We start from the raw sequence: 20,896 nt of genomic DNA on the forward strand, positions 1-20,896 counted from the left end.
ATACTATGCTATTTTACGTCTTCATCATTTTTTAGCTCATGTAGCATTTTGATTCAGTGGAGGTTTTGATATATTTCAGTTTAAAGAATTTTTTAAAAACAATCAGAATTATATTAACATTGATAGCTTTTTTTTTCAAAAGTATTTTTTTTTTCTGGAGATAATTTCATTAAGCCTATTTATTTATTTGGCCATACTTGTGTGTGGAAGTTCCTGGGCCAGGGATTGAACCTGAGCCAAAGCAATGACAATGCCAGGTCCTTAACCCACTAGGCTATCAGGGAACTCCAAGCCAATTTATTTTGTTAATCTGTATGGCATGGTTCATCATTCAATAAATACGAAATATCTACTATGTGCTTGGCATTGTTTTTCTTATATTTATCAGTAAACAAAGTAGACAAGGGTTTCTACTCTTGCTGAGTTAATTTTGTACCAGGGAGTGATGAATACTAAACATAAGAAATAAGAAAATGATATGTTAAAATATATTGGGTCCTATGGGAAAAAGAGCATGGAGAAGGGGTGGAGGTGCAGACTGAGGTACTAAATCACTTACTCAGGGAAGGCGTTGTCTTATAGGTGATATTGGAACAGAGGCTTGAAGGAGTCCTATCAGGGGGACTAGCTGAAGCACTAGCTCTGGGGTAAGAACTGATCTGATGTATCGGAGAAACAGCAGGGGGACTAGTGTGTTTGGAGAGAAGGGAATAAGGGGGTGGGAGAGGGGAGGGGGCCAGATCGCCTGAGCCTGGGAGGAATTGGAAGGGCATGACTCTAGACTGTAGTTGGCAGCTATTACAGGGTCTTGAGCAGAGCAATGCCTGATCTGACCAAAGTTCCAGAAAGATTGTTCTTTGTTTATACTAGATGATAGGAAGGCAAAGAAAGAAGTAGGGGCTACTGTGGTAAGCAAGGGGAAAGAATGATGGCTCAGATTGAGGTAGTATGGATGGGCAGATTCTGGATACATTTGGTGGTCAAGCCATGAGGATTCCTGGTGGATAGGATGTGGGGTATAAGGAAATGAGAGTAGCCAAGGCTGGCCTCAAAGTTTTTGTTCTGAGCAACTGAAGAATGCAGTTGCAGTCAGCTAAGGTAGTGAGTGTGGATGGGGTTGGAGGTGGTCATGGGAAAAAATAGTCAGAAGTCTGGTTTGGAACATGTTGAGTTTGAAATGCCTATTAGACCTTGTGGTTGATACTAGTAGGAAGCTGGATATACAACTCTGGACTTTGATAAATCTGGACTGTAGATATAGAATCAGGAGTGGTTGGTATCTAGATGGTATTTTAAAGCCATGGAACTGGATGGAATCATCAATGAAAGGAGACAGGAAATAGCAGAGGTCCAGGGACTGAGCCCTTCAACATAAGTCAGGGAGAAGACAAGCCAGCAAAGGAGACATGAGAGGAGTGACTGCCAGTGTGCACAGAAACCAAAAGAATGGTGCCTGGGAGTGAAAGCCTAAAGAAGAAAGCATCTTGAAGTGGTGAGAGTGATCAGCTGTCAAATAACTGTGATAGATTAAGATGAGTTCATTGTGAGATGGATCTACTTGGAGTCATGGGTCGTTTCCATGGGAATAGTTTGGGAAGGGAGGAATTGCAGAAGATGAATGCAGACAACTCTTTGGGGAGTTTTGCTACAAAGAGAAGCAAAGAAGTAGGGTCGTGGCCAACAAGGAAAGTGGGCTCATATGGGGTTGTCTTTTTTTTTTTTTTTTAAATGGCTGCACCCATGGCATATGGAAGTTCCTGAGCTAGGAGTTGAATCCAAGCTGCAGCTGTGACCTACATCAGATCCTTTAACCCACTCTGTAGGGCTGGGGATCAAACCCATGACTATGTAGCGACCCAAGCCACTGCATTCAAATTCTTAACCTGCTGTGCCACAGTGGGAACTCTAAAGGTTTTTATTTTTAACTATGAAAAATAAGAGGTCGGACATAAAGTACAACATGGAGGATGTGGGAGGGAGAAGGAAGCACTGATCTGCTTCTTGAACAGGCAAAGGTGATGGAATCTGGTGCCAAAGTCAGAGCGGACTTTAGGCAGGTCCTGGGAAGACCTGTGTGGGGACAGGAGGAAGCAGAGACCTGAGTGCAGATGCCACAGTGAAGGGACCAGGAGACTGAGTGCCGTGAGTCCAGGCGTCCTCTGCTGCCTGCTTCATTTTCTCAGGGAAGCAAGACGGCAAGTGTAAGACAGGGGATGTGAGGAGAAGGCGAGAGTTACCCAGTTGAACACTTCGAACACTTGTACATTTTCCTTTGTTTTAATGAACTTTAATTGTTAATAGTTCTGTGAATTTTATAAGAACAACCTGAGTCATCACTTTCTTCGGTCCTCATCAATTTTTCCCTACTGCAATTTCTACTGCAAATAGCCCTTTATAGGCATTATTTCCACTGGGTCCAGCTTTTCCAGGTCAAGTTTTACATATCTAGATTTTGTCTAGAGGATTTCATTCTTATATAAAATTTTAATCAATAGCAAATTTTAGTTTGAGCAGTGTCAGCCATGTCCTGGTAATTTCTCTCAAGTCTTTTTTTTTTTTCACCAGGTTGGTTTTTGCGGTTTTTAGTATTGGATGTGATCTTTACTCTGTTTTAATCTCTAAGACATTTTTTCACCTGTCCATTTTTGCTATTATGTTAATTACTTGCAGAAATATTAATTACAGACTGGATACAATTATCAGTAGAGCTTAGGACCTGGTAGTAGGAGGATCGGTAGGCTTAGGACCTGGGTGCCCATTGAGGTTAAAGTGGTAGAGGAGAAACATCTGGTGAGGAATCTGGCACTTGAGAGGTTTCAGTACATATTAGCTTCCTCTTTCCCTTTCAAAGAACTTGAGCTGGGAAGGCTGTACTGTCTGGTCTCTACCCTTCTCAATTCAGTGCAGCCTCAAGTAGGGTGCCTACTGAGAATCAGTAATTTAGTTCCACAGGGCAAAATACTAAAATTAACTATAGGCTCCTAAAGTTCTGATTCATATAGATGATTACCAGGCAGTATTATTTATTACCCAGGAAAAACTATGTCAGTTCTTTGTGAGCCCTAAAAGTGCCAGATGGGTATGGTGTTACCTTAAGGAGCCCTGTAAAGAGCCCTTCAAACCTTGAGCTGCTTTTGTATGCACACATGGAGCGAAGCAACTACTGAGGTAATTAACATTCATGTTTAAAAATTGGGGGTGGGTGGGTAGGGGACTTAAAAAAGGTTTGATTACAAAGCAGGTGAGGAGAGGAGTCATAATTCACCACCAGGTGGATGGAACTTTACTGCATATTGAATAAGCAAAAGCAGGAAAGAAAGATGTGCTGCTTAATTTTACAAAGGAGAAAATAAAATCCCAGCAAGATTAAGTGCTGCCTCAGATTCTGAAAGAGAGGACTTATCCCCAACTCTGCTTGGAAAAAGGGAGTTTGAAGAGGGAGAGCTTATCCCCAACTCCACTTGACTGGCTTGTCATTCAGATGTCAGCCCAGATGTGAGGTAAGAGAAGCCCTTCCTGAGGACCTGTGAGTAAAGAAGCCCCTGTTACTGTCATAATGCCTTATTTGCCTTGTTCTTCTAGCACTTGGCAGCACATGACATTCTTATTTGTTAAAGTATTTGTTGCTCTCTCACAGAACTCTGAGTTGTTCAAGGGCTGGATTTGATTTACCTACCACTGTCCTGCACTAGAACAGTACCTGTACTTCGTAGTGCTTAAATATTTGGTCAAAAAAAAAAAAAAGACCCTAAAACTGAAATATATTTTAATCCTTTTATTCTAAAAAGAAAATCACAAAAATCCAATTTCAGGATAAATAATATTTTAGTCTTCAAACAAAGGAGGAAGATTTTAAAGCTTTGTTTGTATGGAAAAATGCATTCCTGACTTCCAGATAACTCATGCAAAATCATGTGTAGTGATATTCAATAAAATGACTTTTTAACCAGTAGTACAATAGAACCCAGTTTGATTTGAAGCAATTCTGGCCCCCCATAATCCCACTTTGAAAGATTTTTGGAAATACCTTGAAGCCACAGACAAAGTTTATTTGAAAACATAGTTTAAAATTGCACAAATATAAATACAATTGAATAGTGTGAAAAAGGGAAGGCATGCTTCCAACAATAGTACAAAAATACTACCTTAATCTCGGTACTTTGCAAATTATAAGCCAAAGGAGTTAATTAAACACATCAATATGATAGATTATTTTTATGGTAGTAATTTTATTTCAAAGAACACTAAGGGAAATACTAAGATGAAGCCTTAATACCCAACAGTTGTGCTATGACATAATATTTCACTACATACACAGATATCATGTAGTATGCCAGTAACTTTTAAGCCCCCGCCCCCACTGCCATTAATTTACTATATAGGTCACTTAATTTGGGTTGGTTTTAATTTAAAAACTCAATGTAAATATTTAAGGTTAAATTTTTTCTGTTATCTATTCAAGCTTAAAAATGAAATCCCAGGATTTTAAACATTATTAAGCATAATAAGGAAGCATCACAGAAGAATTTGTCTTGAAGGATATTTTAGATTAGATATGTAATATCCATAGATATACAAAATATATAGAAATATCTTTTCTAAATAGTTAATAAATGCTTGTTATAGTTAGTAAAAAGTTTACTAAATTAATCAGGATTTTTTCTTCAACAAATGTAAACAAATTTGGGCAATGAAAATTGAAGAGGGTTTGGGTTAGATGATGTAGGGCATATTGGAAATGGTAAAAATTAGTTTCACTATATTTCTTTTATCCACTGGTAACATTCAATCACAAACGTGTGTCTCATGTGGCACAATCTTTTGTGGTATTTTTTTATCTCAGTGGAAATGACAAACTACCTCATTGAGTGTGTCTATCCTCATTGAGTCCTTTGTGTGTCATAGAGCTTCCCTTTCCAAAAATTCAAAGCATAAAACCCCACACATCTTATCTGTGAGCAAAGAACTACCTCAATTCCTTTTTACATCTTATTTTGAGTGCAGGTTTCTAAAAGTGACCCAGTGCCCTGTCAGGATTTTGCAGTGACACTCTATAGCATGACAAGAGAGTTCTCTCTTGGAGAGAAGTCCTGAGAAAAACAGTTTTGAGAGTGGGGCACTTGTTTCCAGAGTGTATTATTTTGGCATTTCTGCAGAGGGTGTAGGTAGTAGAAACTTTATTCAAGGCAAAATACCACATGAGAGTTTGTTAAATCTCACACTTTAGTTTTCTGTTCAGTGCTTGCACACAACAGTCTTGACTGTGTGTTTGGGGAATTCTATCTTGGAGCTCATGTGTTGGGAGGTTACAAGGGGGGTATGATTTGGTGATGAAGCTGTCACTAACATAAGATGCTCCCACTGTCTTAGCTTTGCTCCATTTCTTGTCTCCTTGTCTTATTTTTTCATAAAGCAGGGGCCACAGAAAAAGGCAGTGACAGGACTTTAGAGCTGGAGCTGAGTGATCATCAGATTACCTCCTCAACTCTGAATTTTAGTGTTTTTAGAAATACTAAGTCCAGTTTCTCAAGGGATGTGGGCCCAAGTAGCCCACTTACCATACAAATAGGGCCATGTTGAGGACAATGGTGTGACAGACATCCCACACACTATATGACATTTGTGGAAATTAAGGCCCCATGTCCACTTTGTTTTATGATGGTTATCATGTACCTGATGTTACCCTGACCTCCCCACCTTATTTAGAAGGTATTTCTAATTCAGAAAAAGACTTGAAATACGCTATTCAGAATTTAGAACCCAAAACTATGCTGAGGCGATCAACATGGTTTTTGTTTAGTAGCATTCAGATACAGGGATTTTGTTTCTGTTTTGCATCTGTTGTGCCTCATCTGGGCTTTAAAAATTGTTTGGATGTATAAATATCTGGATCCCTCAGAGGATTAGTTTGGCATTGGCTGCAACACTGCATAAACCAGATATGTGAGTCTTTGTAAAGTTCAGTGTGAGAGCATGAAAACGATCTCAGGGATGGGATATTAAAAGCAAATAGAAAAACTGGAACAAAAGTTCATGAAAATGCTTCCTTGTTCAGAAGCAAGGAAAAATTAGCTAACCTATGAGACTTAATCATGCACTGGGTAAATTTACATTCAGTAAAGTTATCTTGCATGCTTTGGTTAATATTTGAGTAGGCAGATTTGCAAGTACTAATGCATGCATGATTTTGGTACCTGAGGTTATAGGTTTTACTTTTTAAAAACTGCCTTTTTACAAACCGTATGCCAGAGTTCATCTACAAACACTCTTTAAAAATATATAGACCTGTCTACTTCATAGTTCAAAACAGATTGATTTCAACCAGTTCTATAAATACTGAAATAAGGAAACTGTGTAGTAAAACCTGGAGAGGGAATAATTTTGAAATTATTATACAAAGTTGAAATCATGCATATGCGTGATTAATAATTTCTAAAACAGGAGACCTCAAAAAGATGGCACACGAATTAAGCCTTCGGAATACCCTGTTTCTACAATGCTTTTAGAAGCATTTCAAGCAATGAAACAACAACAATAACAATAACTAAAAGTATAGTGCAGCTTGGTGGAACTGATTCAGGAACAAATGAGGAAGGGACACAAAGTGACCATCTTGCTTTCTCTCTACTCCCAAGGAGCTCATAAAGTTTATGGAATGGGGTTTGGAGCTCCTGTTGTAAGTGGGACTAGCTATAGTTGTGTTTGAGTCTTGCATGTATAGCACAAATATACTAGAAAGATTTATCTAATATTAATACCTAGACATAGACCCAAGAATAACATATAGTTCTCTTTAAAGAAGAGAATGAAGAAAATGGCATTAAACTCTGAAAATGAGTGGGTCCTGGCCATTCCAACCCAGTTAAATGTGATGAACATGCCATTCTAGTTGAAACGCAGATTGACACAGAAAGCACAGCTCATAGTTTTCTATTAAAGTCTCCTGGTGGACAAGATCTGCCCTTTTTTCAAGGAATTATGAAGAGTGAGCTTGGGAGAAAGCAGAGGGAATGATGACCCGACATGATTGACCCAGTACGTGGATGCCTTACTTCTCCTTTGCCCCATCTCTCCACCTCCACCTCACTGTGAAGGTACAGAAGCACATAGAAGTAGCCCACTAGATATAGTTAAAACATGCTGTGAAATTCAGCATTAATCACTGACTGCCTCTGCATTTTCATCCCATATACTAGTGAAATTGGTCCTCAAAAGTCAACATTTATGAAATTGGTAATTCTAAGAAAATAGTACCATCCTGTCAGATATCTTAGGCTTTTACTCAGTAATACAGGGAAAAAAAAGATACTCAAAGCCTTCCCAGAATGTCCCAGAAAGTAACCAAAGACACCCTACCCTTTCAAATGGAAAGGGTAATTTAAAAGACATTTCACACCAGGAGGCTAAGATGCCAAAAACAGTTCTGCCTTAAAAAATGTGTTATACTTAAAGCTGTGTGTAAATCCATGAAGTTACAACACTCCCTAACACCATATGCAAAAATAAACTCCAAATGGCTTAAAGACTTAAATATAAGACATGACACTATAAAATTCCTGGAAGAAAACATAGCCATTAACATTCTCTGACATAAATCACTCCAATATTTTCTTAAGGTAAGTGTCTCAAGGCAATAGAAATAAAAGCAAAAATAAACAAATGAGACCTAATCAGACTTATAAGCTTTTTCACAGCAGCAAAGGAAACCATCAACAAAATGAAAAGGCCCCTTGCAGACTGGGAGAAAATATTTGCAAATGATGTGACTGACAAGGGTTTAATTTTTAAAATATACAAAGACCTCATACAACTCAATGACAAAAACAAATTAAAAACTCCATTGAAAAATGGGTAGAAGACTGAAACAGACATTTTTCCAACAGAGATATGCAGATAAGCCAGTAAGCACATGAAAAGATGCTTATCATTGCTAATTATTAGAGAAATACAAATCAAAACTATAATGAGGTATCACTTCACACTGGTCAGAATGTCCATCATCAAAATCTGCACGTAATAAATGCTGGAGAGGGTCTGGAGAAAAGGGAACCCTCTTACACTGTTGGCAGGAATGTAAATTGGTACAGCCACCTTGGAAAACTGTATAGAAGTTCCTCAAAAAAACTAAAAATAGAACTACCATTTGATCCAGCAATCCATTCCTGGGCATATACTGAGAAAAAACTTAAGTTGAAAAGATACAGGCACCCCTATTTTCACAGCAAGACTACTTACAATTAGCCATGGCATATAAATAAATGTCTACAACAGATGAATGTATAAAGAAGATACATATATATAATGGAATACTACACAGCCATAAAAAGCATGAAACAATGCCATTTGCAGCAACATGGGTGGACCTAGAGATTATCATACTAAATAAAGTCTGACAGAGAAAGACAAATACATGTGCAATTTAAGATAAGATACAAATCAGCATATCTACAAAACAAAAACAGACTTGCAGTTGCCAGCATGGGGTATGCCGGAGAGAGAAGGATTGAGTTTGGGATTAGCAGATGCAAACTATTATATACAGGATGGACAAACAATAAGAACCTACTGTAAAGCACAGGGAACTATATTTACTATCCTATGATAAACCGTAATGGAAGAGAATATGAAAAATAATATATATATGTATAATTGAGTCACTTTGCTTACAGAAGAAACTAATGCAATATTATAAATCAACTATACTTCAATAAAAATTTAAAAATTAAGCCATGCTTAAAGATGTATACATTCTAAAATCTTGCTACTTAATTTTCAGTGGTGCTCTGACTTTTATAAACTTTCACTCAATTTTTAGTAACCTTTTTTACTTAATTTTGTTAAGTATTATTGAAAATTTTCTTGGGCAATAATTCTGAACTTCTTGACATGTAACAGCCTATGAAAATCTTGGTTCTGATGGACAGTTGTATTAGAGAAAATTGTACTGAATGACCAGCAAGTTTCCAAATTATGATGGGAATGGAACATTGTCTACTCTCTAACACAACACTTTGAAGTTTGAAGTTACTTTGTATTCCAAAAGCAAAATAAAAATTGGGCTGTAAAATCTGCCACCACTTAGCAATCACCAAATTAAATCAAAATATCCTGCATTTACCCTACTGTCGGGCTTTAAATTTGTTACTGATCTCATGTAGGCAGGGCAGCAAGGCTAAGAAAGAAGCCTATTACAAATTCAGTGGCTATTCAGAGTCCAGAATGACATCATAAACAGAACACCTGTAATGTTGGCTTGTGATGGGTTATGCTGTCAGCTGGCCAGCCAGGAACTGCACAGGGACTGGGAGGAAGAAAACACAGAGAATGGATGCTATTCTGTCAGGGATACTCAAGCAGGCAGCTGTCATGGTTTGGAGGCTGCCCCATGGTTTGGAGGCTTCAGGATTCTAAACTGGTAATGAATACCACTTATTCTTTAGAAAGTACTGTTGAGCCTTACTTTGCTTCTCAGACTGCAGGGAAGCAGCAGGCAGGCCATGAATGGGTTGTGACTCCTGCCCAACAGTGAATGCCTTAATGCTCCTGCTTCTGCTGGCCAGCTGGAGGCATCACCTGGCCCAAAGTGCACTCTGACATGAAGATAAAAGCCTGGTACCACCACAGTGCCCTCATCTCTTTGTCTTTTTAAACTACAATAGGTTATGATGTATGGAAGCCTCAAGGACTTGTGATTTCATATGTTCTTGGCGCCCCTTCCTACCCTGGAGACTTCCAACATACAGAAGAGTGGATTTCTACCTGTATCTAGAGGATTTCCACCTGTCTCAGCATGTGTGTACATTTCCTCTCCCCTCCCCAGTAGAAGCCAACTCCCCAGTCAATTAAACTCTTGACCCAAATGCTGTTTTGCATGGTACCTATAATCATGAGTGTAACCAGCCCTTACTGACTAAACTACATGAAGAAAAAGTTGGGATCAAAGTGCTTTGGGGAAGATTGTGGAGGGAGGAAGGAGACACAATGAAGAACAGGACAACTTAGCAGGACAAATTACTGGAACTGGACATCAGGGAAATTATATTTGGGATAGCATCTTGCAAACAATTTGTCTAATTCTTTAAAAAATGATGTCTTTCCAAATAATCACCAAACTCCCAACAGGCACAAAACACTGAAGAACTGAGTGGAATGTAACCGATTCAATAAGATACCACTGCCAGCAGAAAATTCCTGATACTTGAAAATGTTCAAAGTGAGAGGCAGGCATGCATCTTTCATATTAAACCACTGACATTAGCCAGAAAATATTGATATTCTATCACTTAGAATGCAAAAGGGTGAGCAGTGCAGATGATGATGGAACTAAGAAAACACATAATCTTTAGAAGATGTTATTTATCATTCTTAAGAAATACTATTTAAAATATTAAGAGTTTAAAAGGAATGTTGATATGCAGGGCAGTTAAGAAAGCAAGGGAAAATATGATATTTAAACAAGCTAATGTTAACTCAGTACAAGTCACAATATCATCAAACTTTCTCCCTGCAGAGAATTTGTGAAGAGATGCGAACTTATCTCTTGTTTATGTTCATAGAGTCCCAGAAAAGCATGTGAATAAGAAGATCTGTGTTTGACATATTTGCACCCTATACCATATCTGCTTTAAGAAAAACACTCCTTCAAAACCCTACACTATGAAAAACTATTTTCAGGAGTTTTTATTTGGTCCGTTGATCTAACAAAGCAGAGTTCTCAAATCTTTCACCCCCAAGTTAAAAATTGGAGCAACAAAACAAAACTCCAGCAAGGCATAAATAAGATATTAAAGTGCATATATATACAGTCCCAGAAAAGTTTTGATTGGGAACAGCAAAAATTCCTAGTGCAAAAACTGCTTTTGCCAGCAAAGCTCCCTCTCTGGAATCAAAGGCTACAGTAAAAGTTAAAATTGGAACAGGTTTAAGCAATGCTTCTCTTCAGTCAGGAGTTAATATATGTGCATGCACCTTGGCCCACATTATGTTCAATCTGGTAAAAGAAGGAATTTCAGGGGACAGTTCAGAAATGGTCAGAATTCCCTGATCTGAGGCAGTGCTTTCTCCAGGTGTCCCATAAACAAATTCCTTAGATATGTCATTAGTGGGGACAAAACCCCCAAAGAACAGACTTGCAATATGCTTGCAGCCTGGGAAGAGCGTTCACACACAGGTACTTTATCTTGGTTTGTCTTGTGTCTCTCAATTCTTTCGAGCCCGACCTTGACTCTAAATACAACATTTTGTGCTTTTGGATCTGAACAGAGACTGGGCATTGTCTGTAGGAATTCCCTTGGGTTATATCACCATGGCCTTTTGAACATCCGTTTTATCCTTTTTGGAATTCATAATGAAATAGTTTTGCATTTCTCAGTACAATTATACAGATGAGGGATTATTATTTTTTAATCTTTTCTTTTCCTTCAAGGATCCAAGTTGAAAGCTCTTAGGAGGACATCCAGGTCACCAAGATTAGCTGCCTGGAAGAGTTCCGGTTGGTCCATCAGAGAAAGGGCGATTCTGAGGGCAGCCCAGATATTCCCAGAGATTGCAGGATGAGGAACTTGTTGTTGATTCCTGCTCTTTCTTTGCAAACTGAGGGCTGTGAGAAAATTGCTGACCGCCTCTCTAAGGGGGTAGAAAAACAGACACTTAAAAATGCAACAGATTTCAGGGTTAGCTAACTTAAAAATAAAAATTATCTTAGTCTAAAATCATAAAGCACTCCTCTGGTGTTTTAGAACATCGAATGAACAACTTTTTGATTCTCTCATTATCCATTTGTGAAAAGTCATTGTTAAGTACAGTGAAATCGGAAAGAAGATAGGAAAGCCAATTTTATTTTTGTTTATGTCATATTGGACAGGAAGAGTAATGGCAAAACCATCACTAACTCATTAATGTGTTTGATCTTCCCCTACTCCAGGAGTGATTGGAAGACTTGATACATTTGCAGATGTAATATAACCAGAGGGTGCATCATCTCAGCAACAAAATAGTTTAACTTTTCTCCTTAGTGATAGAATACAGGAGGCAGCCAGGGTTGAGTTGGGTTTGTTATCCAAGCACCTGGGCTTGAATCCCAGTATTTAGCCTTAGGCGAATCTCTTATCTTCTCCAAAGCCTCAGTTTCTCCAACTATATTGTTGGGAAAACATAAGTCATTTTAAAACCTTGCTGTGAGGTGCAGATGAATCAATTTATGTGAAAGCTCCTATTACATTTGATTGATATTTTCCATGTGTGGTCTGGGGAACACTGGGGATCAGTGAGGTCAAAATTATTATTATTTTTTTTGTCTTTTTGCTATTTCTTGGGCCGCTCCCGCGGCACATGGAGGTTCCCAGGCTAGGGGTCAAATCGGAGCTGTAGCCACCGGCCTACGCCAGAGCCACAGCAACGCAGGATCCGAGCCGCGTCTACGACCTACGCCACAGCTCACAGCAACGCAACGCCGGATCGTTAACCCACTGAGCAAGGGCAGGGACCGAACCCGCAACCTCATGGTTCCTAGTCGGATTCGTTAACCACTGCACCACGACGGGAACTCCCAAAATTATTTTTATAGTAATACTGAGATGTTATTTTACCTTTTCATTCTCATTTTCTCATGAATATACAATGGAATTTTCCAGCGACTATATAATGTGTGATACTCCAAATAGATTGAATGCAGAAGCAAGATAGTAAAGAAATTTGCAAAAATGAAAAAAAATTGCCACCCTTCTGACTAAACAGTTTGTTTTGGAGAATAATTATTTTCCGTAAAATATACAATTTATGTCAACATGTAATTATTATTTTCTTTTTACAGCTGCACCTGAGGCATATGGAAGTTCCCAGGCTAGGGACTGAAAATGAGCAGTAACTGCCGGCCTATGCCACAGCCACAGAAATGCTGGATCCTTAACCCCCTGAGTGAGGCCAGGGATCAAACCCGCATTCTCATGGATGCTGTGTCGGGGTCTTAACACGCTGAACTCCATTTTTGTTATTATTTTTAAATGAATCTTTTAAACTGTTCTCAGTTTAATTTCTAATATGGTAAATATTGATAGGTATCACCTGCATAAACAAAAGCCCCTTGAGGTTCTCTATAATTGTTAAAAGTGTAAAAGGGTCCTGAGAACATAAAGTCTGTGACATTCTGAGTCACATGCTGTCTCAAGGCCTGGCTCCTCTGGCCCATGACTGTGCTGGGCTGCTGGTGTGCCCAAGGTACTTGCTAGGATTGCCCTCTTCAGCAGTCCTGTCACCTGGAGCCTGTGTTGTGTATCTGACAAACTAGTCTTGGCCAAGAATGATGCCTCTTTCAATTTGTATCTTCTTAACTCTTCTTGAAAGCTTTTCACATTTGACCTCATTTAATCCTATAAGATAGTCACTGTTACGCATCTGGTGGGAAACCTTATGGAAAGCAAGGCTGGATTTCTGATTCCAATGCACATGATCCAGGTATTTGATCACCTATATTGTTAGATCTGCCCAGAAGCAAAGGGCAGTTGGGAAACGGTTGTGCTGTATGCAGCAACCTGGGTCCTGGGAGGGAGTGGGGGTTCTCATTACCCCTTCTTCTGGTGAGGGGGACTTAAAACAGATGCTTAAAGTGACTAGTTTTGGAGGCCCTTTCCGGCTTCCTAGGCATAGGGTGGCAGCTTGAATGACAATGACTCAATTTCCTCTCATCATCCTAGGCCTGTAAGGACTCTTGCGGGGGAAGGAAGATGCTGGGATTCCCTCCTGCAAGGCTGCTCCCACCCTGGTGGGTGGCAGTGGTCTCTGAGCACTGTGGAGAATAACAGACTAGTCTATTTGTTAGCCTGTCAAGCAACTCAAGGTTTTCCCCAGGAAGATAGTCTAAACCTGTTCCCCAACTTTGGAACTCAGAGTCCTTTTGGGGGACTCAGAAGACTGTACATGTACACATGTGAATAGTTTTCAAATGTCTAACATATATGAATGAATAAGCTTAAATTGTTTTCAATGTCATGATTAATAAAAAGCACATACATTTAAAAGTAGTCTTCATTTTTAGTAGCTTTCCCTCTTTATATTAATAGTATATTATCAACAGGGATGGGGATTTATGTTTTCATTAAAAAGGGTTCTCACTTTTGAAAAGGTTAAGATTCTTTGCTCTAAGTTCTGCTGTGAAACTCCTACTGACAAAAGGGCAGCATTTTAAGCTCCATCCAAGTTTCATGACAACAATTTCCTCTCCTTATTTCAGCTGTGTGCAGTATGGGGGGAGGCTTGTCTTTGACTCTTTATAGAACAGGTGAGATGACAAACAGAGCATGTTATAGCTACATTCACAGACACTTGCACTTCTTGAGGGACAAGTTCCAAGACTGGTGGAAACGGAAGCACTGGACCAGCTCCTGGCTTTCTTCTGGGCCACATCTCTATTAGGGGTTGTTTTTCCTAGGTATCCACTTATATCTCAAATTAAACTTACTTTCAGAATGCATTTCAGATTTATGTTTCACTTTGTGGTCTTTTTTTCTCAGGAGAAACTGTTTATCACTTCACAAGATTTCCCATATCCAACGTGACAATAAGAGACCTACAAAGTCTTGCCAAAACACTTTGCTACTCCAAAGTGTCTAATTGATCAAAATGGACAAATTTAGCAAATGAGAATACAGGATGCATAGTTAAATTTGAATTTCACGTAATCAATGAGTAATTTTCAGTAAAAGTACGTCTCATGCATTATTTGGGAAATACTTATCTTAAAAACATGTTTGCTGAGCAGTCTGCATTTTATCTGACAACCTTAAAATTGACTTGCTCTTGTACAGGAGACTTTCTGCTTGAGATTGCAAATTCACATTGCAACAAAGTTAGTCCATTTCTATCTCTTATGGACTTTTACTCCTACAAATTGTGACCCATACTGAGTCTTACATCTGTGAATGTCAAGAAAGTATTTTATTGGCTCCTCAAGTATTTTTTCTACAGTAAGATGTTACAATTAAAACTCATCTGGAAGCTTTAGAAAGGCAGCTGTTGGCATTTTAATCAATAAAGTTATAACACTCCCTCACACCATACACAAAAAATAAACTCAAAATGGCTTAAAGACTGAAATATAAGACATGACACCATAAAATTACTATAAGAGAATACAGGCCAGACTTTCTCTGACATAAATTATACCAGTTTTTCTTAGTTCAGTCTCCCAAAGCAAAAGAAATAAAAGTAAAAGAAATCAGGAGTTCCTGTCATGGCACAGTGCTTAACAAATCCGACTAGGAACCATGAGGTTGCGGGTTCGATCCCTGGCCTTGCTCAGTGGGTTAAGGATCCGGTGAGCTGTGGTGTAGGTCTCAGATGAGGCTTGGATCCCGAGTGGCTGTGGCTGTGGCCAGTAGCTACAGATCCAATTAGACCCCTAGCCTGGGAACCTCCATATGCTGCAGGAGCAGCCCTAGAAAACGCAAAAAGACCAAAAAAAAAAAAAAAAGAAAAAAGAAAAAAGAAAAAAAGTAAAAGAAATCAAATGGAGCCTAATCAAACTTACAAACTTTTGCACAACAAAGGAAACCATCAATAAAATGAAGACAATTATAGAATGGGAGAAATATTTGCAAATGATATGACAGACAAATAGCTTATACACTTCAATATAAAAAACCCCAAACAACCCAATCGAAAAAGGGCAGAAGACTAAAACAGACATTTCTCCAAAGAAGGCACACCGATGGCTAACAGGCATATGAAAAGGTGCTCAACATTGCTAATTGTTAGAAAAATGCAAATTAAAACTACATGAGGTATCAGATCACACAGATCAGAATGGTCATCAAAAAGTCTTCAAATAATAAATGCTGGAGAGGGTATGGAAAAAAGGGAACTGTTGGTGGGAATGTAGATTAGTGCAGCCACCATGGAAAATAATTTGGAGGTTTCTTAAAAACTAAAAACAGAGTTACCATACGATCCAGCAATCCTACTCCTGGGCATATACCCAGCCAAAACTCTAATTTGAAAAGAGACACGCACCCTAAGTTTCACTGTGGCACTATTTATGATTGCCAAGGCATGGAAGCAACCTAAATGTCCATCAACAGATGAATCATTAAAGATGTGGTATACACACACACACACACACACACACACACACACACTGGAATACTACTCAGCCATAAAAAAACATGAAACAATGCCATTTGCAACAACATGGATGGACCTAGAGATTATCATACTAAATGAAGTTGGTCAGACAAAGACAAATATGATATCACTTACCGGTGCAATCTAAAAAATGAAACAAATGAACTTATTTACAAAACAAACAGACTCACAGAAACAGAAGGCAAATTTATGGATAACAAAGGGGAAAGGTCGGGGGGAGGAGTAAATTAGGAGTTTGGGATTAACAGGACAGGAATCTGAAATATATGTCAATTTCTTTGCTGTATACCAGAAACTAACACAACATTGTAAATGAGTTATACCTCAATTTTTTTTTTTAAAAAGGCCTCCTTTAGTTGAATTCAATATGTCTAGGTGTACATGCATACATATGCATTTATTTACATCTCTATTTGTTCCAAAAAAGGACCTAAAGTGTCATAAAATACATATACACAACAAACCTAGTTAAGTGAATAAAGGGAGTAAAGATTAAATCAGAGTAGGGAAATCAAAGGAAATCAGACAGAACCAAGAATGAAGTTAGTATATGAAACAGACGTCATCAGGCTGATGCAGAGAGGCTGCACAGATTTGACTCTGGCCCTTTGTGCAGCTGATGTTAAGAGGGCCTCTACAGGGAGTCATCTCACAATGTCCACAAAATAAAACAAACCGGTTGCTCAGGAGTCACTCAGCTATTCTTGGTTTGAGCTGAGTAACATCCTCTTAGGGGATAGAGTGTAATCCAAGTGACTAATGTTCTTTCTAAGATCCTTTTAGTATAAATGCAGCAACTATTTTCTAAAGCTTCAATATTTGCCAGTGGCATAATGCTCTAATGCAGTTCAGAACCAGCAATTCTTCAGATGTCAAAGAGTGCAAGCCAGTCACACAGCTCTCACACCTTATTTAGTAATAGTGATAATGATGATGGCAATGATAATACTCATAATAATGCCTACTAAGTATCAAACATCTGCTCTGTGCTAGCCAATTACATTTAACCTGCATAAAAATCCTGCAGGACAGATATTATTATCTCTCTTTTTTAATGCAAGTGAAGAAATTGAGGCTCAAAATTATGTGCCCAGAATCATATAAATGGCATAGCTGTGATTTAAACCCAAGCCTGTCTGAATTCTAAAAGCCTGGCTGTTTCTGAGAATGAGAAAGGACTTACATTTTTTGTGGAGTTTGGCATTAACGTGTTATTTCTAGTTATAAAAGTAACTCCTGCTCATTTAGAAAATAGAAAAATATAGGAAAAGAAAGAAGAAAAAAATCACCCAAACTTATCTTATGTAAAAGAAATAAAGGTCATTTATGGTCTGTGTTGATGGGCAACTAACAGAGGATATAGACCTGAATGATAATGAGGAGTCAGGAGAGAAGGAGAAAGACATTTCAGACTCTCAACCCAGTGTTTAAATTTTTTCCTTTTTAAAATAAACTAACTTTACCGGTAAATTAGGTTTAGGAAACCTCAATTCTTTTTTTTTTTGTCTTTTGTTGTTGTTTTTGTTGTTGTTATTGTTGTTGTTGTTGTTGCTATTTCTTGGGCCGCTCCCGCGGCATTTGGAGGTTCCCAGGCTAGGGGTTGAATCGGAGCTGTAGCCACCAGCCTACGCCAGAGCCACAGCAACGCGGGATCCGAGCCTCGTCTGCAACCTACACCACAGCTCACGGCAACGCCGGATTGTTAACCCACTGAGCAAGGGCAGGGACCTTAGTCGGATTCGTTAACCACTGCGCCACCGCGGGAACTCCGGGAAACCTCAACTCTTGATTGCACTTTGCCAGAAAACTGATCTGGAGACTTGAGTCATTTTGCTGTGTCCCCTTGTCCTACCCACCATGTTTTTTTTTTTTTTCCTTACTTGGGAAATGAAGGCTTGGACTGCTTATGTTTCTCCGAGATTTGTCCCCGAGGTGTTAAAAAGCCAGATAACTTGTCCTAACTCCAAATCAAATCAAAATCTCTGGGGGAGGGGTCTAGGAATCTACCTTTCACAAGAGGCCCAAATGGATGCCAAAGACTGGGAAGGATGGAAGCAAACTGTTTTTGCTTCTACAGACCTCAGGATTCAAAGGTCTGAAATTTACCCTTAAACAAGAGGAAGAGATTACAAAAGGAGGTATTTTTACTGGAAAACAACCTTTCAGACCCTTGAGCTCCAGCCCTGAGCCTGGAGTTGTCAGCCTGCTGCCATACTTCACCTGTAGGCGCCCAGGTTGATGCAGCTTATCCCTAGGTTGTATCTGGACCGGATGAAGCCAGGCTGAATCTCCAGTGCTCGTGTGTAGGCTTCCACAGCTTCCTCACTGCGGTCTCCGTTTGCCAGGGTTGCCCCGAGACGGTTCCATAATGAATAGTCCTGACGACAAAATCAGAGCTAATAACTCGTACATGCAGACAGAGTGACAGAGTATTCCCATATTTCCTGCAGAAGACGGGTGACAGCTCAAAAGTATCCAGTACTCATGGACAAGGACCAGGACTGGTGAATTACTCAAAGATCTTTAGGACAACCCTCTGAAATGGCTTTCATTTGGCAAAGAGCACTGCCACTTGATGTTGTCAGGCAATTCATGTTTCTATTTTAGGTACTTGAGTATTAACAGCTGCTGTGGCATATCATTAGTACTCATTACTTTAAACCACTGGATGCAGGAAAATAAAGTATAGCTGAAATGCATAACATATAGTCTGTGAAAATTTATTTTTAACAGAAAACCTTATGGTTTCTTCCTATACACTTACCTCTGGCCGAACAGTTAAGGCAGCATTAAATGCATCTATTGCTCTATTAAATTCTCCGCTTAGGTGGAACAGCACCCCCAGGCCTGTCTGGAGATCTGGGTCGATCATATCTCCATTTTGGTGGGCGGCTTCCAGATATAATTCCTTCACTCCTTCCAGAACAGAGCTACAAGGTAAACAACTTAGCTTTGTAATCCAAATAGTCTAAACATAAGTGATTTACTGTCATGTTCTCTGTTCCAGAAGAACATTCTATACTGGAAAAATCTTGCCTAAAACAGCTTAATGAGAGGAGTAGGAATACTGTATGTTAAAAATACCTGCTGATTTTCATGAAATATTTTGTTGTACGCAGCTAAGACTGCTAAGTAACGTTTTCACAAGGAGAGTTCCACTGACCCTATGATGCTGATGTGGAAAAGCCCAGGGCTAAGCTTCCAGGGCTTCAGTGAGAAAGAATGTAACAGCACAATTTAGTCCCAGAATAAAGGACTTTTCTTTTCCTCCATACTTAATTCTTAGGCTTACAAAACTTGGTACATTGGTATTTACTATAACTTATTTTAGGTTAATTATATGTCCAAAGCATTTGGCTTGGATACATGGCACTCAGATAAACATCTATGAGCGTCCACAATATAGGTCATGTGTTCAAAGTTTAGCTCTGTTCTCAGCATCAATCTTTGTAATCAGTGCTGCCCTTCCAGCAGAGTGCTGTCCTACAAACCATCCTGAAATGAGTGGTGGTGGAGCCCTGAGGCTTGCTAATTGCCCTGAAGATGATTAACTGTGTACAGGGATATAATATAATGAGAAGGATACCTATCAACTGGAGACTTAGACATTCGCCGGGTGAGGCCGGGAGAACTCTTCTTGCTCTTCACAAGGTATTTATACTTGGGATTTTGCTTAATCCAGTTCTTTAAGGCTTCACAGGCATCCTGCTGATGGCCAGTGTTAGTGTAACTCACAGCCAAGGCCATCAAAGCTTTTAAGTTGTTGGGCTGCAATTCTAAGCACCTGAAAGAAGGCAAAATAAAAGCCAATGTCAAATTTTTTGGAGCCAGAATCAGTTCTAAACAGTTCTTTAGAAAACTTGAAGTTTTTATTAATTAAATGGTACAAAAGCATTGCTTAAGTTAATGCTAAGGCTCTGGAAAATACCATACTTATCTAAATGAAATTGAGACCTATGCACATTTTTAAGAAAGTTAAAACTCAGCCTGATAAGAGCTAGGTTTGGTAATTTTAAGGAAATGGTTAAAAAGTATAGAACACATGCTAATCCCTGCAGGTAATTTATTAGTAGTTAGTTTATCTAATGAGAAGTAGGGAATAGCATTATTTTAATGCTGCTCTACTATCAATTTATTAAATGTGTCTTATCCACAAAGAAAACTGACTTGAACTGAATTTAGACATTCAGAGATGAAAGAACACAGAGTGTTTCTAAAAGGAGGGGGCATTCTCCATTTTTCCAGACTACTGATGTTGGTTTGGAAGGCACAGGCTGTAGTTGCTGTCCTTCCTGCTATTCCACTGGCCTCTTGCAAGGGCTTATCAAACTCTGATGTACATAAGAATCACTGTGGGATCTGTAAGATGAAGATTCTAATACAGTGGGCTTTGGAGGGTGGGCTGAGGCTATGCAGGTGTGACAAGCTCTCAGGTAATGTGGACGCCGGGAGTTCCTGGATAAGATTTTAATTAGCAAGCCCTAGTCCTTTAGGAAGAGATTTTATAATATATATAAATATTTATTTGTAGGAAAGAAAATGAAAAAAAAAGTGAAAATCTATCTGGTAAGGGCTTTTTTTCCAGGATTTTTAAAAATAGTTGCTTTATAATGTTCTGTCAATTTCTGTTTTATGACAAAGTTTCCAGGGTTTAAACAGGTGCTCTAATCAGTAAGATGTGATGCTACATCCACCCAAAGTAGTCTAGACCTTTAGTCAGGGGCTCAGGATGCTGAAACTATCTTAGGAGATTCTCCAT

At 38.9% G+C, this 20,896-nt stretch overlaps 1 protein-coding gene across 9 annotated transcripts in view; it reads right to left on the reverse strand.

Moving 5' to 3' along the window:
* Positions 1-8,900: 8,900 nt before the first annotated feature.
* Positions 8,901-20,896, reverse strand: part of PEX5L (peroxisomal biogenesis factor 5 like) — a 251,334-nt gene continuing 239,338 nt past the window's right edge. For 5 of the 9 annotated variants that reach the window (XM_047787084.1, XM_047787044.1, XM_047787093.1 and 2 more), the window contains 4 exons: positions 19,724-19,921; positions 18,902-19,067; positions 18,358-18,515; positions 8,901-11,625 (listed from right to left, as the gene is read on the reverse strand). In XM_047787084.1, the coding sequence (XP_047643040.1) occupies positions 11,421-11,625; positions 18,358-18,515; positions 18,902-19,067; positions 19,724-19,921 (727 nt within the window). In that variant the 3' untranslated portion in view covers positions 8,901-11,420. The remainder of the gene's footprint in view (positions 11,626-18,357; positions 18,516-18,901; positions 19,068-19,723; positions 19,922-20,896) is intronic. The other 4 variants (XM_047787053.1, XM_047787075.1, XM_047787066.1 and 1 more) reach the window with 1 other exon arrangement.

This window comes from Phacochoerus africanus, chromosome 1 (genome assembly GCF_016906955.1).
Source record: "Phacochoerus africanus isolate WHEZ1 chromosome 1, ROS_Pafr_v1, whole genome shotgun sequence".
In the NCBI taxonomy this organism is placed as follows: Eukaryota; Metazoa; Chordata; class Mammalia; order Artiodactyla; family Suidae; genus Phacochoerus; species Phacochoerus africanus.